The sequence below is a fragment of the Columba livia genome, chromosome 3, assembly GCF_036013475.1.
Source record: "Columba livia isolate bColLiv1 breed racing homer chromosome 3, bColLiv1.pat.W.v2, whole genome shotgun sequence".
Classification (NCBI taxonomy): domain Eukaryota; kingdom Metazoa; phylum Chordata; class Aves; order Columbiformes; family Columbidae; genus Columba; species Columba livia.
Genome location: NC_088604.1, coordinates 85,588,491 through 85,604,527, shown reverse-complemented (window position 1 = coordinate 85,604,527; position 16,037 = coordinate 85,588,491). Strand labels below are relative to the sequence as shown.

At 36.7% G+C, this 16,037-nt stretch overlaps 1 protein-coding gene across 3 annotated transcripts in view; it reads right to left on the bottom strand.

Moving 5' to 3' along the window:
- Positions 1-3,535: 3,535 nt before the first annotated feature.
- Positions 3,536-16,037, bottom strand: part of CRIM1 (cysteine rich transmembrane BMP regulator 1) — a 186,717-nt gene continuing 174,215 nt past the window's right edge. For 2 of the 3 annotated variants that reach the window (XM_065057962.1, XM_065057963.1), the window contains 5 exons: positions 14,481-14,702; positions 9,720-9,914; positions 8,502-8,624; positions 6,948-7,135; positions 3,825-4,257 (listed from right to left, as the gene is read on the bottom strand). In XM_065057962.1, coding sequence (XP_064914034.1) covers positions 4,081-4,257; positions 6,948-7,135; positions 8,502-8,624; positions 9,720-9,914; positions 14,481-14,702 — 905 coding nt within the window. In that variant the 3' untranslated portion in view covers positions 3,825-4,080. Of the gene's footprint in view, positions 4,258-6,947; positions 7,136-8,501; positions 8,625-9,719; positions 9,915-14,480; positions 14,703-16,037 lie in introns of all 3 variants that reach the window. The other variant, XM_065057961.1, reaches the window with a different exon arrangement.

Below are 16,037 nucleotides of genomic sequence, written 5' to 3'. Positions count from 1 at the left end.
TGAGGTAAAGACTTCTGCCGTATTCTACTCAGCTTCAGCTTTTTCGAGCTGACAAACCGCAGTAACAAAGGCATTCCAAATGCGATCCTTTCTGACTCTGGGAGAAGGGCAAAGGAGGCCGGGACTGCCTTGCATGTTCAAATGTGGATGCACCATTGTTCTATACATCAGCGCAACGATGTTTTCTGTTTCATTCTGGTGAAAAAATGTTTGCAGGCAGAATTTGAAGACGCTCTTCTAGAAGACATAGTCTTCCATAGCCATAGTCTTAGGAAGGAGCAAAAATTCTGGAACAGGTAACTAGCAAGGGAACAGAAATTACTGGAAATTCAGCATAAAGGGATGCACAAGAATACCCACCTATCCTAGTCAAAGTCAATTATGGGCTTTGCAGTAACTTAACTGTTACTACTTGTGCATTTGGATTATTGCAGTTGACTCTGCAAGAACATCAACTCAGTAGTCAGTGGCAATCCAAACAGTAAATATGGTGCTTAGATGCAGGGTGTACTTTGAACAACGTGAACATTTTCAGTGCCTTCGCCCTTGATCTCAAATGGATGTAGTAGAATGGGAAGTACAAGGAATGGCAAAGTTGGCCAGAAAATATGGAACGGCTCCCAAAGAATTGTATTTTGGGCTTTTCAGCACAGAAAAAATGGAGCGAAGATAGCAGCCTCTAAATGAATCGGTGGCATTTAGATACTGATCCACTGCTTCTTTGAATGCAGAAAATCAGGGATATCAAATGAAACCATTAAAAGGGTAGGTCCAAAGAAAGAAGAGGAGGCAGTTTTTCATGGAGCAAGTAGTTAAGCTGAAAAACTCCTTGCCTCAGGAAGTTACATACCAGAACTTTTATATTAAGTCCATTAACTTACAAATTAATAGAAAAAAAATTATAAGCTAATAAGTAAATAGATGATCTGTGGCTCAGGAAGTTCATGAAGTATGTATTCTGATTCCACACGCTTTCTATAGGATCTCACATTAGAGTCCAATATGATTGATTATGGGTTTCTGACTGGTACAACTAGAACACACAGACTCAATGGCAAGGCAAAGGCCTAACTTTGCATCTTTACTGAATGCTGGAACTATTTGGAATTCCACAAATCCCTCATGTGAAGATTCTTTAGTGTAAAATCCAGAACTTTCTGTGACTGAAAACTGTTCTTTACCCACAGTATGTTCTGAACTGTCCTGATCTAAGGTCAGCAGGACAATAATATGAATTCCTGTTCCCAGGGAAAAAACCTCACAATATCAAGACATAAACTAATGTCTCGAGGACCTGTGCACAGAAGTAATAAATATAAACATTTAAGAAAATACACATGAATAGGTTTAAAATTTTTTTATTGTGCTGCCAAGAGCCAAATTACAAGAAACCGCCTTACAGTTAAAAAAGTAAACAAGCAATCTGCTGAACCGTAGTGCACTCCAAGTGCCACATATGCATCTATTTTTCAGAAAATTTTATCTGCATTTCTCTTACAAGAGCACAACAGGAACCAAAGTAAAAGAGTGTAATGGATACAGCACATAGGATAAATCATATCTTTAAAATAATAATAATAATAATAAAATAATAATAATAAAAAACATTTTACACCATGTCCTATATCCTGCTAATATTTTCAGAATATGGCCTTGATTGTAAAACAAAAGCAAGCATTTACAATTTCTGGATAAAGACTGCTTACTCTTATGCAAGGAATGGATGTTTTGTCTTGACAAAAATCTTTGTAGTTACTGGACAGAAATATCTCCGTTTCAATATCAGATCGAGTACAAAACACTGGGGAGACTACATTTTTTCTTATTGGTGGTTGGAAACTGAAGTTATATAAGCGGAAAAAATGTTGACCCTCAATGATACACCTATTTTTTTCTTGGATGCAAACAGCTAGAACACCTTTTTGATATCTTAAAACAAAAAAATTGTTAATCTTCAGATTAATAAATTAGGTCATTATAATAATAAATTAGGTTTTTTTTTTCAGTTTTAAAGTTCAGCAACCTCTGACCAAGTATTTACAACAATACTTGAGAGTTCCTTTACAAAAAATACATTTTCTTTTCACATTAAGCATACTGGGTATCTGTGTCTCTTATGACAAGCATTTGTAAAAGAAAAAAGGCAATGCACAAATGGGTAATTAGTATAAAAGTGCCAAGACCTGTTTGGAAAGTTAACATTGTATTATACAGTCAGAGTTATAAATGAGGCAAGCTACAACAAACTTCCAGCTTAATGTGGACAATATTCCAGTAGTTGTTTCAAACAATTGTTTGAAAAAACAAAAACAAAGAAAGAAAAAAAAAAAAGAAAATCCAGGAGCTGATGGTGTTATTTTATGGAGCTGATTAGTGCTGCATGTATATTGTCATCAGTGTCTCTAGCCAACGCATTCATTACAAAGCCTTTTTAAGGCTAAGCAGGAAAAGAAAAATAAGAAACACCCTGAAATGTAGCAAGTAGCAAGAGCAACGCTTACTGCTATAATCGTGCACGTACTGTACACACGCAAACACAAGAGAGCACACACACACACGCGCACACACAAACACTTTCAAATCAAATCAAATCAAATCAAACTGTAGGTAGAATGAGATGCTCTTTTCTTGTCTTTCCTAAACTCACAAGCGATTAAGCACTGATATGGAATGCCTGTTTATCTTTTTCTGCTCTGGGTAAAATCTCTCTCAGATAAAAATACATTCAACAAGAAAAAAAATAGAAAAAATATATACTGTATACATAGCATTTTATATATACAGTATATATATGTATAGTGTATATACACATGCACGTATATATACATATGTATACCTACATGCATTTGTATATACATATATATACACAAACATACAAATACTTTTTGTTGTTTTTAGCATAATTATATTTACATAAATATTCCTATAATGCTAAAGTTTAAAGAAGCATGATCTCCTTTTTTTTCTGAGCTTCAAAAAAGGTGCTTGAGTAATATACAATTAAAATTAAGCAGCTTCCTAGCATGGAAGTAGTTTCTAAATCTGCATACCAGTAAATAAGAACATCAACAGGAAAAAAACAACAACCTTAAAACAGTCTCTTTTTTACTCTCTTGTAAGCAAGAGCTTTGTCCAACAAAAATATTTTTCCTTCTCCTGTATGAACAACCAGAGATTGATATAAAATAACAAAACAAAACCACAACAGACAAAACAAACAAACAAAAGCCCCTGGAACTGCATGGTGTTCTTGACTTTTCCTTCCTTCCTTCCTTCAATACTGCTGTCAAAAGATCCAGTGCTCATATCAGGAATTACTTAGGCCTCAGTCATTTGCTAATCTAGCCAATCAGCTTTGAAAAAAAAACAAAAATAAAAACAAAAAGCAGCACAAGGTATAATTTTATACATCCTTAATAAACCCACCCTTTATTTTCTGCTATAACCTTTTCCTTGCTATTTCATTAACTACTGCAGCTTCTCATCATATAGAAAAATATTTGTAGCTACACCACACCTGTGATGTGACAAATTCTGTTCTACGAGTATATTACTGTAGCAACAGCTGGGAAAAAAAAAAAAATAAAATCAGACCTTTTCATTTTTCTTTTCACCTGGGATTAGGCTTTGCTGCAACAGGTGCAATTTCAGAGCAACAAGAAAAAACACTATCCTGCTGCTCGGCAATATTTCTTATTCATTTTCTTCTCCAGCCAAGCATGACCAGCTTTTTCTTCTCTGAAGCTTCCTACCTCATTGCCTATCCTTAGCCCCTGATTTCCCCTCCCAAAAAACCTCTATAGCTATGTTACAAGCAAATACATCTTAACAAGTTTTAAAACTTTGGTTCTAAGAAAACACTTGGTCAGTTATCTCAAGGAAAAGTGGGAATGCTTTTTCTGGCACATTGCAGGAGTCAGAGCTCATCCCAGTAAGGTCTTAGAGCTGTACATGTAGTCACAAATCCAATACAATCCACTAAGCAAGTGCACAATTCTAGTTTTATTTTAATAGCAGACTTAGTCTCTCTCTCTCTCTTTCTCTCTCTGTGTCTTAAATCCTTGGTAAGGGTGCAATTCTTCAAACTGTCTGATAGAAATTATCTGCCTGTAGGTTGTTCTGTTTCTGCATGCTGTAAAATCCACTGTATCTTGAATCTGGGTCTGCAATTCTTAGCATCCTCTGAGAACTGTCCACCTGGACCATGGTACCTTTCTTGCAGTCCACATATACCAGTTGATTGTTTAGACAAGAAGGCTGTTAAAACAGAAAGGAAATATTGATTAAATAAAAAAAAATAAATTGTATTCTGCGTGTAATTAAAAAAGTCTTTGTGGTTTGAGTCCATAAGCACAACAAAATCAAACAGGCATTGGAAGAGTCTACTTTGCTCAACTTGGTAAAGGCTTGTGCCGGGCACAACAACAAGCCAACACACCCTTCTGAATCACCATTTTTCATCTTCTGAGTGGAGCTCTGGTATTCTCCTATCCCAGATGGACTGGTTAAACTGCTCTTTGTTAGTCTAGCACCACACAAGCGCTTAACCTGGTTGCCCCTGATGTGCATCAGCTCGTTTCCAAGACATTAACAGCCCCTTTATTGCTGATCATTTTCAAGAATGTTTTGTTTCTGGTTGCAGTTCCACTAAGAGAATGGGAGAGATCTCAGCTGTTAAAGTTAATTCCTGGCATGAAGTGTCCTATGGGATCCTTCTGATTCCTTTCTGAGGTGATTTATGTATTACCTCCTTAATTAAGAAAACATCCACCTTTTTTTCTAGTATTTGCTAAGCTTTATACCCATGCAAAGCAGTGTGTTACTGTGGAGATGCCAGTGTTGATGTGGCACTTGGCAGTTGTCCTTACCTGCTTATAAGTGTAGTAGAGGGGATTCAATTTTAGGCAAGCATGAATAAATGAGCATTTGAGTATGTAATGATCTACAAGCATGAATACACATAAAGTATTGCTCAAAGAAAGAGCTGAGCTATGTGTGCTCCTGCTATTCCTCTGTTTCAGAATCCTTCAACTGGAAGATTCTGCAGCTGAGAGTAAGGTTAAACAACTCTGGGTGAGCATTACCTGAAATGTTTGTGGGCTAAGCGTGAAGGAGGACAGGCAGTAAGAGTACTCTTTTGATACATAGGAAGTTAGTGACAATGTGTATGCACACCCATGCTCTAAGCATACATGTGGACAGCAAATCTTAAAAATTTCCACTGACGTAGCTCCTTTTTCCAAGATTTAAATCAGAAAATCAGAAGGATCTTTATTACTAAAAATTTACATTCAGTAACCCTTATAACAAAAAAGGGTTTTTACCCATTTATTACAAAACATTATTTTAAAATGTCTTACATTCGGATCTTCAAAAGTCTACACACTGTTTTCAAAAAGAATTCCTGAGGTTTACTGATATTAATGGAATCAGGGTGAAACACTAGCAGTCAATCTGTCATTTTAAGCTTTTTTTCTATCATATTTCTTTTGGTATTGATATGAATTAAGCACAGTTGTTGATTTGTTCTTTATGAAATAGGTAGACTACTTTAAACAGAAAGAACATAAGCTAAAACAAGCTTGCCAAAATTTATTACCAAGAACCATCAGTCACCCAGCAAAGAATAAAAGAAACTAATGAGTGACACTTGGTTGAAGAAACCTTAGAAGAAAGATATTTAGGGCAAGGACCCTCACAAGACATCCAAGTTTCAGTATATCCACAGACTTGCATTGAATCTGCATGTGGCTTAAAGTGAACTTTCTTAGCATATGGATGATGCCTTATGGCGACATTGAAAAAAACATGTTTCAGCAATAGAGGTGTTAGAGGAAAATGATGTTCCATAAGTAAAAAAGTACATAGCATTATTGATTCTAGTTCCACAGCTAGAAAGTTGTGACTTTCACTTCAGTTTCAACCATTTTGTCACAAAACACTTGGACAGACAGCAGCCTTTCTGAGAGTTTATGGGTAAATCTCTTAGTTCAAAATGAATTTTTAAATTGAATCCTTAAGAAATACAGAAACTGGTATTGCTCACTTGTCTTAAAAGACTAGAAGAGGAAAAATACCAATTCTTCATGTTTCCTGTTTAATTACAGTAGAATTCAATGTTATTATGCTCTGACTGTATTTGTAAGCTTTTCAGAAACGACCTTTTAAGAAAAAAAAGGCTCTGCAGAAGTGGCAGAAAGAATATGGGCACTGCTGTATTACTTTTTTAGGTGGAGCTGAAGATGCTCTGAAATTGTGTTCAAAGTATGGACAAAGTCTGTTTGACTAGAATTAGGAAGCGTAAGTGGGATAAATTGGGGAACTACTGATATAAATGGCATTTGAATAGGGAGTAAGGGCTTAGTCTGCTTATGGAACCATTACTCAAAAAACCCAAACAACTCCTTTTCATTGTTCATTTCCAAGCTCCTGCTTCTTCCATTTTTGGTGGAATACTTAACTGTTTTTTTAAGAGAACCCTCTTAAAATATTAATCCCAGAACTATGTGATGCAGTTATTAGAAAATGTGACAAACACTACTAGTACATACAGCACCTGATGTTGGAGAAGACTTTTAAAGCAGATTAAAGTTAAGAAAGCAAAAATATTCTCTTAAGAGTTTGTCTGTAGATAAGAAAATTGCATGTATTTATCTACACATATACAGGGTTGGAGTTTTCTTAAACTTTTTGCTGAGCTTGATTTCTATCTAGTGACAACTCATTACTATATGGAACAGGAAATGTTTTAGTTTGGTACATGAAAAAAGTAATTTAGGAGTCTAAATAAATACCAACAGACTGACTGGTATAAAATCGTGTAACACATAATGAGAAAATAATTTAAGAGAGTTCACATGATGCAAACTCAACTGCATCCCACACAATATTCTAGTTAATCTTGTTTTCCTAAAAAGTGAAAGCCTGGAAATAGACATAAATGGCACCTTTGTTGGAGCTTTGTAGCAGGAGACAGGAATCCACTGCTTTTTCTGATTGATGAGCAGAAGGACGATGATCAGTAACAGCGCTATCGTGATTGGAATTGTCACCAAGGCAACAGAGCTAACTGACGCATCTTCGCTTGGGTGCGGTCCGCTGCCCCCTCTGTACCCTCCCTGGAGATGGCTCATGTCTGCAAGGCAAATGTGAGCGTTTGTTCTTAATTATACATGGGCCTTGACCATAAAGAAGAACGCAATTATAAAACTCTTAGTTGTGGATCTTGTCACTCATATGAATTAGGACCTTCTCTCCTGAAATGTCACCTTATTTATATAAATTAGAACAACTGAAAGCTAGTATCTTGCATAGTGACTGTGTTATCCGGGGAAAGGCCATCAAAAAGAGAGGAAATGCGATGGAATTTAAAGCATAATAACAAGCGAGTCTGACAATAACCTCTTAGCTCAGTTGTGTTTGCATCATCTTACCCGATCACAACCAAATCGGCCTGTGTTTCTATGCTGAGGCAAACCTGGAAGTCTTGGGATGAAAGTCCTTATTATTATGTTTTTTCCCTTTTAAAAGCTATTAAGACAACTCTTTCATTTGTTGAGAACATGTTACAATGCTTGTAGCACTCAGCCTGTGAAAACAGAGTGCTGTAGCAAGTTTTGCATGTAATTGCAAAGAATGGTAATTTTCAGTGACATGTACAACATTCCCACACAGTTTGCAGTGTGTGTTTATAATCCCCAGCCAGGATAGTTGCAAGCTAGCTACTAATGCCTCTGAGAAATGAAAGTGCTGTAATTATAAAAGTGTAAGCTTACAATTTTGCTAAGCAGTTACATTTAATGTATCCTTTCTTCAAACAACGGCATGCTATGAGATCATACTCAGATTTAAAAAAAAACCACATACAAGTCCTTCAGTTGGAAAAGATTAACAAAGACTGTGTCATAAGAGTGTTACCCTTAGCCTGGAATAACAATTTCAACGCAGTTTTAAACAAAAGATGGACTTACATCCTTAAACAACTTTATTAACTCAGTGTTATTACACTTGAAGTGTTGCTATTTTTTTTTTTTTAAACTTTGATGTGTCTATGATATCTGTTAAGTTGTGGTACATGTTCTCCTGTTCTCATTTATTAATATAAGAATGTCAAATCAATCAAATGAAGGTCTGTTAACTCCAATGGCCTGACAACAGCCTGCTTTCTATTTTTTGTAGAGGAAGAGACACTGCAGAATGATACCTCATTCATCATTTTATTGCATTCTTAATTTTATAGAACTCCATCATATCAACACAGGTGTTTCTTCCAAGCTGAAGACGGAATGATAATGAGACCAAATTACACAAACATAATCTAATACACTGACTCATCTTTACTCAAAGCAAAATGCATGTAAGTGTTCTGCACGGAAGAATATTCTCAGATAACCACCTTTTCAAAGCATTATACACATGCTACCTGAATAGAACAAGCAGATGTATTAAAACACAAGGAATAAACACAGACCTAAGTTAGCCTAGTTTATATGAGATCTTACCTCTGTGAATGTGGATGATGTCATTTTCACTTGGTGTTGGCCAGTTTGGTACTTCTAATTCCATGTCTCCTCGATGGTTTGTCTTTTCAATGGGGATGTTAGTAGGTTCAGGTACATACATCTCTGTGAAATGAGATAAATGTGTTTTACAAATTACAGGCTGCTTACCCTCCCAGTGCTGCTCCTAGTTCGGGAAATAGACTTGGCCATTTGCAGTGCTTTGTCCTATGAATCCTTTCATTTGTTTCAGAATTTTCACCATTACTAGTCTAGGATTTTGTTTAAAAACCCGTTTCGTACTGTATAGGGGATCCATACCTGCTGCCATTATCATTATGCTAATGTGAATGGGATGATAATAGTCCTGTGGACAAATTTGCTTTTGAAAATACCATTTCAGAATACACACATTACTATAGTCACAGAATCACAGAATGATAGGGATTGGAAGGGACCTCAAAAGATCATCTAGTCCAATCCCCCTGCCGGAGCAGGAACACCCAGATGAGGTTACACAGGAAGGCGTCCAGGCAGGTCTTGAATGCCTCTGGCTCCTTTGTGATACTAAATGACAAAAAGACCAAGGGAAGGCTACATCTTCCCAGCTGATGTGTAAATGGTCACTGCTGGTTTCTTTGCCTGCTTTTTTTGTAATCCTCAAAGCAGGAGAACTGCAGGAGGGGGTGCTGCTGGATCTCCCCACTTGTCCTGTTGGAAGTAGTTACCAGCTGACTGCATAAGATAAGCCAGCTCTTGCAGATCAATGTCAGGACTAGCTTTAAAAAACAGCTGCAATTCTTATATCCCTTGTGTCCATAGCTAAGAAACTTTGATATTTCTTTTAAGCCAAGTTAAAATGATAAATAAAGCAATACGATATTTGAAAAGTAATGAAGAGACTTTGAAAGGACAGAAATGTTAATCACTGACGGAATCTGTGAAGATGTAAGGATATTAATTTTCCTACTTCACTAATGTATTTCCATAACCTTGTGAAAGGACAGAGCAGGGACAAGCAACTTATTTTTGAGTTCACAGTTTTCAGCATAAGTAAAATTCAAACTATATGTCTGCACAGTGTGCCTGTCTGTTAAGAATATTCATTCTCCTGAAGGCAAAATGTCTGTTGTCGTCTTGATACTGTTCAAACATGGGCTGACGTTCAAAAACCAATTAAAAAGACTTCTTATCAGTCCTGGAAAACCAGCACCACATTACCTGGACACATGGGACAGCAGCTCCCCTCCACGTTGATGGGTTCAGCACAAGGGAGGGGTGGGCAGCTGACAGTGGAGCAGAGAGTCTGACCCTGCAGGCAGTAGCAGTGTGTGCAGCTGTCGATGTCCCAGCGCTCCTCATCAGCGTATGTCTTCCCGCTGAAGTGGCAGACCACTTTCTTTGGAACTGTATCTTCTGTTGAAGGAAAACAAAGTGGCGTGATCAGGCGGTAATGGCCAGGTACACACAAACCTGATTTTTTCCCCAAATGCAAAAGCGAAACAGCAGCTACAAAGAAATCCCAGCTGTAATGAAAAGCCCCTCTGTACATCTTCCAGAAAATCTTTGTTTAAAATGTGTCATTTCGTCTTCTTTATAAAACACATAATTAGCCTGGGCTGCTTCTCCTCATTTTCTTCATGCAAGAGGGCAGATGATTGGTACAAGAAATGATGATATAAAAAGTACTGTGAAAATTAAGGATTTTTTTTTTAATGATTGACTGTTTGAGACTGCCAACTCCTCCTCCTCCTGGTTTCCTAGTAAATCCTGTTTAACTATGGAAAAAAAACAAACTACCTACTTTTCTCATTATGAAGGTTCAAGAAAGATGAACTCGGTCTGGAATACTTGAAGAAAATATTAGGGAGGATGTCAAGAAGGATGAAGCAACCCTCAAGTGACCTAACTAGAAGTGCTTAGACTACTTATTATGATAGAACAGACTCAAAGGGGATCTGATCATTCCCTGTAAGTGGTTACATGGAAAACCTCAGGAAAAGGGCAATAACCAAACTCAGTACATTTTTTCATGGTTAGTGTTATATAAATTAGAAACTGGTGTGATCTTAGCCTGCAGAAAAAGTGAGGTTCCAGAACACTTCTCCCAAAGACTGAGAGCTGAAAAGCTACCAACTTTTCAGATAGATTTTGATACAGTACTTCATAGGGACCTGGACTTGATGTAGCAAGTAGGTCTTGGGAAAACACTTAAAAGATTCATTCGCTTTCTACCTAAGCATTTAATACACGGCTGTTTTTTATATGGCATCCTATGCAAGCCTTTTACGTGGTCTGCAGTATACTTTCTGTTTTGCTGATAAGACAGTCATTAATTACTTAGCCTAGGATGTTTCTGTCTGTTGTAGCCCTCTATAGATAATCATAATAAAGCCACAACCTCCAAAAGCCAAGCAGCATCTCATTTTCATCTTAGCTTCTTGCTACCTTTTTTCCTTAGAGATAGAAATTATTATGAAACCTGCTGATGACATGAATTTGCAGATTAAGCATACACATGAGATAACAGAATGAAATTACAAAGTAAATTCTTGTCAGAGAAGTGCTGGTTTAACACTCACACTGATCACATATGTAAGTATGTCAGTCAGAATTACCTCCCAAATATAAAGACTTATTAAATAATTTGGCGATCAGTACAGTTTTAAGTAGTGACAACGTAACAGACTGACATCATCTGGAATAACAAGGTTAACAGTCAGCAGAGCAGTGCAACAGATCCAGATAGATTAAATTCAAATGCAAGAAGTACTACTATGAAAATACTAATGGAATTATCTGAAAAGTGCAAGTGTTCCAGACAGCCCTGGTATGGGTATCCCATGGCTTCCATGGTTGTCAGTATGGGTCTCCACCTCTCCAAGTAGAGGATTTTTTAAGTGAATATGGGGTGTACATGGAAAAGGAAGTGTGGGAGGAAAAAGTGACTGTGAGCTGTAAAAATCACATTAGGTTCTTCCATAGATGACTTGCATGTTGGCAGACAGAGCCAGTGGAGCCCTGTGTTGGTCAGAAAATGGATATGGTGGTGGAGAGGGTGAGATGCACACAGCCTGAGCTGTCAGCCCTCTGTAGACCTAAGACTGAGCCCTCCCCGTGCACTCAGGGCTGATTTGCTCCCAAAGCACCACCTTGCCCCACTCAGGACACCTTCTTCCACTCAGCAGCTGGTCTGGCTGGAAAAGTCCTTTAACTTGCTCAGGCTTTTGCAAGTTTGTAAAGAACACATCACAATTTAAAACCGTAAATATTTGTTAGGAGAATGAACAAGGTAAAGTCACAATAGCAATGTTGCACCTTTGAACCTCAAAAATTTTAAGTTCTACAAAAGTATTATCCTGTGTGTATGTCTCCTGTTTTGGTGTTCATCTCTATGCATATATAAGCGCACAGGATAAAGATGAAGGCCACAACACCAACAAGTACTCAAGGACAGTAGAAACGCACACACAAAAATGCAGTTCAGAACACCGTGTCTAGCTCTACCCGTATTCTCTCAAATTTCCTCTAGCTGCACCAGTAAATCAATCTCATCTAGTAAACAGTTGTTGTTCTGTCTTCTGCAGAAGACTAATCTTGTATATAATCAAATAGATATCCCTTTATCCACTCTAAACTAGAAGGTTATCTTTCCAAATCAATCTTTCTTCGCATGAAAAAGAAGAATGTTGAACCACAGGATTAATTTAATGATTCAGACAAACAACAAAGCATCCAAGGCCTGTAAAATTTTGAATTTGAACCTCTACTAACTTGTTAATCATTAACCAGATCTGGATGCAGAAAGAAGCACAATAAAATACAGTTCTGAAAGCTTGCATAACTTTTGAAATTCCAATAAATGAAGAAGGCCTGTTTCCACAGAGTTTGCTGACTAAACACTAAACGCTATTACATGAAAACAGGAAGAATCTGTACAAAGACGTGCTCCAGAGTTCTCAAGAAGAGTAAACCAGTAAGAACCAGGAAGACAAAAATTAAGTGCATGATCGTACTCATTTACAGGCAAGATTACGCAGTTCATAGAAGCCATTAAGAAAGTAAGTTTCCATGAATTTCAGTTATTTAGACCACAAAGCACACTGACAATATAGTATACCTTAGATTAATAAAATGTATCACCATTGAAAGTCTTCATACGTGAGCATTAATTACAATCTGCCTTCTGTATTTTGTATTGCTTAGCCAGTAGTTTAAACCATTAAGTTTCTACAGCTCAAACATTTAAGTATTTCCAATATTGTGCAACTATATGGGATTCAAAGTTAATTAATTAAAGCCATATCTACACATTGTGTATGTATTTGCAAACCTGACATGCAAGGGGTAGGCACAAAGTTCTAGAGGTTTTATTTTTGTAGCTTATGGCACCAGTCCCTGTAGTGTATGCCTTCCTTGACCTAAAGAATTCTCCAGTACAGTGCTAAAGCTCATGTTCTGACTCTACTGGTTTGATTGCACAACTTTGCTTACACTCTGTATTTTTTTAACATTAAAATGTATTCTGGATTAAAATTATCTTCATGGTTGTAAAGGCAATCATTGGAAGAAAAACCTGCAGGAAACCAAGTGTCAAAGAAACTTTAAATCTTCTCCATTTTGTATGCAAACCACAATGAGAAAATAGTAATAGGATAACATACTCCTTTCCACTCAAAACGTCCTCACCAGGAATATATATAGGGTTCCAAGGGCAACAGAAACTTCAATACCTTCTAACTTTTCCAGACATTTAGTTGATGGAATTCCTGGCATATCTTACAAATCTGTATCACTTATTATTAAAGATATTTTATCTGCAATGAATTAAAGATTTCAAGAGCTATATCAATAGTACTCATCTGAAAGGACTTCACAACCTTTTTGACAGTCTTCTGATGAAAAGCTGTATTGTTTATAGACGGGTGAGTCGATACACGTGTTCAATTAATGACAGTTAAAGCCGTCAATTTCATTATATTCCTTTTTACTGAATTCTTTTCTACTGGAACTCCCCTGCTACTTTTGGAAATGAAGTAAGGTCCGAATGCTTTCCAGCAATGCTACAAAGACTTAATTTCAGTAAGTTCATTATATAATTCTTCTCTATCAGCAGCTTCCATTCTACAGCCTTTGTACTTACTATGAACCCATAAAAAAAGTCATCTGTAAATAAATACTCCTATTAAAAATATAATGAAAAAGTGATCAATAATCTCAAATTCTGCAACTTTAAAAGTGCCAAACAATTTTCACTATCTACAGCATCCACTATTCACTTCAACTCCAAATATAAAACCAGTGCACAGCACTCAATTCTTTATAGAATACATTTTTAGTATTAAAAAAAATATATATATATATATATGTATATATATATATATATAATTTCCCAAACTTTTTCTCAAATACAGGGTGTTTCAAAATAATGGACCCAATTTGAAATCACACTCCTTTGAAACTGGGTCTACCTTTTCGAAACATCCTGTATATTCTTTTGGGTCTTCTACAACTATTTTTGATGAACTTCAGGATTTTCCTGTATTTTAATTTAAATGCCTTATTAACACTTCTCCATTCCATGTAATTTCATAATGCTTCAGCTTATCTTCTGCAGTTGTAATTAATATTTTCCTCATATTATCACGTATCTTGACATAACAGATGTTACCTGGCAGGTCTGCCTTTAAATTACATGATTTTGTGGGATGTTTTCATCTAGTAAGGTATATTACCAAATTTTCAGGAGGATGTCTTCTCAAGTTTGCAGGCAAATCACGTTTATATCTTCCTGCACTTCTACCTCAAAACCACAAATCATGATCCTTAAATCTCCCTATGCAGATTTCCTTCTCCAGTTCAACTGAAGACACAAACTGCATCTCCCCGAAACAGGGAAAACATATTCCAATTTGGAAATATAGCTTCTTTCTTATTTCCAAGAAGGGAACAGCAAGTTATTTACTATTTTTATTTGCTCACCGATGCAGTAAGGACAACATTGTCCTTTTCTCAAAACAGGTCTCTCACAGGATACAGGTGGGCAAGACTCAGAGTAGCATCTAATGACACCATCCATGCAAATGCAGCTAGTGCAGACATTGGGCTTCCAGGACTCAGCTGTCAGAAAAATATCTCCTTCATCATTTTTGCAATAGCTGGGCATGCTCTCATTGCTTGATGAAGAGGGCTGAAGAGGTTCATCTGTAAATATTAACACATTAAGTTACTGAAATTAACAGTAGCTAACTTATTTCTTATTTCCCTGACAGAGGGTTCACCCTTGAAGAACACAATGGAATGTAACACATTGGCTCACGACTTCAGAAGAACTAGAAGGACAGAGCCTTGTGTCTATTCAGTCTGCACACGTGATGAGGATCTCATGATGTGCTCCAGAATAAAGTTCATGTAGACCTTTGTCAAGTTCACTCAAGAAAAGAAAAGTAAAAAAGGAAAATAGGAGAGCAAAGTGAAAAACAATTGCCATCAGAAGCAGCCCCTCAGAAAGTCACTGTGAATGCTCTGAACTGAACGGTATATAGGAATTCAGCTTAAATTAGAGAGATTAAATTTTAAATCTAAAACTTGAATCCCAGCTTCTGCCATGTCAGTTCAAATCCTTGAATGATGCAAAGTGAAAAGCTATTATGCTGCTGTCGCCTTCGCTAGTGGACTTATATGAGCTAATTATAAGCTGTTGAGAAACAAATAGAACTTGATCGGGCTTCAGCTTGATGCCAGTGGGTCTGCTTTAATTCTCATGCCTGCACATTGGTACACACATTTCTGCAATGAAGCTGTATCTTAACAGGCATTATGGATCAAGAAATACGTATGTGTGAGCAGAGAACATATAAGAAAAGTGGAAGACAAAAAAGGATTCATAAGGGCACTCAGATCAGGTTCTCAATCTAACTGTGTAAGTTATGAGACTAAGGCCCCTTACACAGCTCCTTATGCAAGGAGGAAAGATCAGCTGCTCCAAACAGTATTTTGAAGTTAAGCAAATGCTCACTGTTGTTAATAATCAGAAAAATGGAAGTCAGGAGAACAGGCTAACTTTTTTTACTGAAAATCTTTTGTCAGGAGAAAAAAAACACCACCCCAAAAAACAATGAACACCCTGTAGAAGAAATGGCAAAACCTATTTTTTTTTCCTAAAGTTTTTATATTTTGTTTTTTTTTTTTTTTTAATAAGGACAAATATTTTCTCAGTAAGTTTATATACAATTCACAGGTTTGGATTATAAATTTCCAGTGCAATAAACTCCACATTTGCTGTGTAAAACAGGAATTCACATTCATTTATAATTACGTCTGTTTCCTTGGGGGAAAGCAAATCCTGCTACCTTCTTGACACTGTGAGACAATCTAGGAGGAATCTGGCACACCTGCTGGGCTGGAAGGCTTTGATATTACTCAGTTGTCTTCAAGTCACTCTCAAATCATACCAGGTGAAGGCAAAAGCAAACAGAAGTATTTTTGAGACCAAATTGCAAATAGACAAGATAGTAGTAAAAAGGTTCATAGAAACCA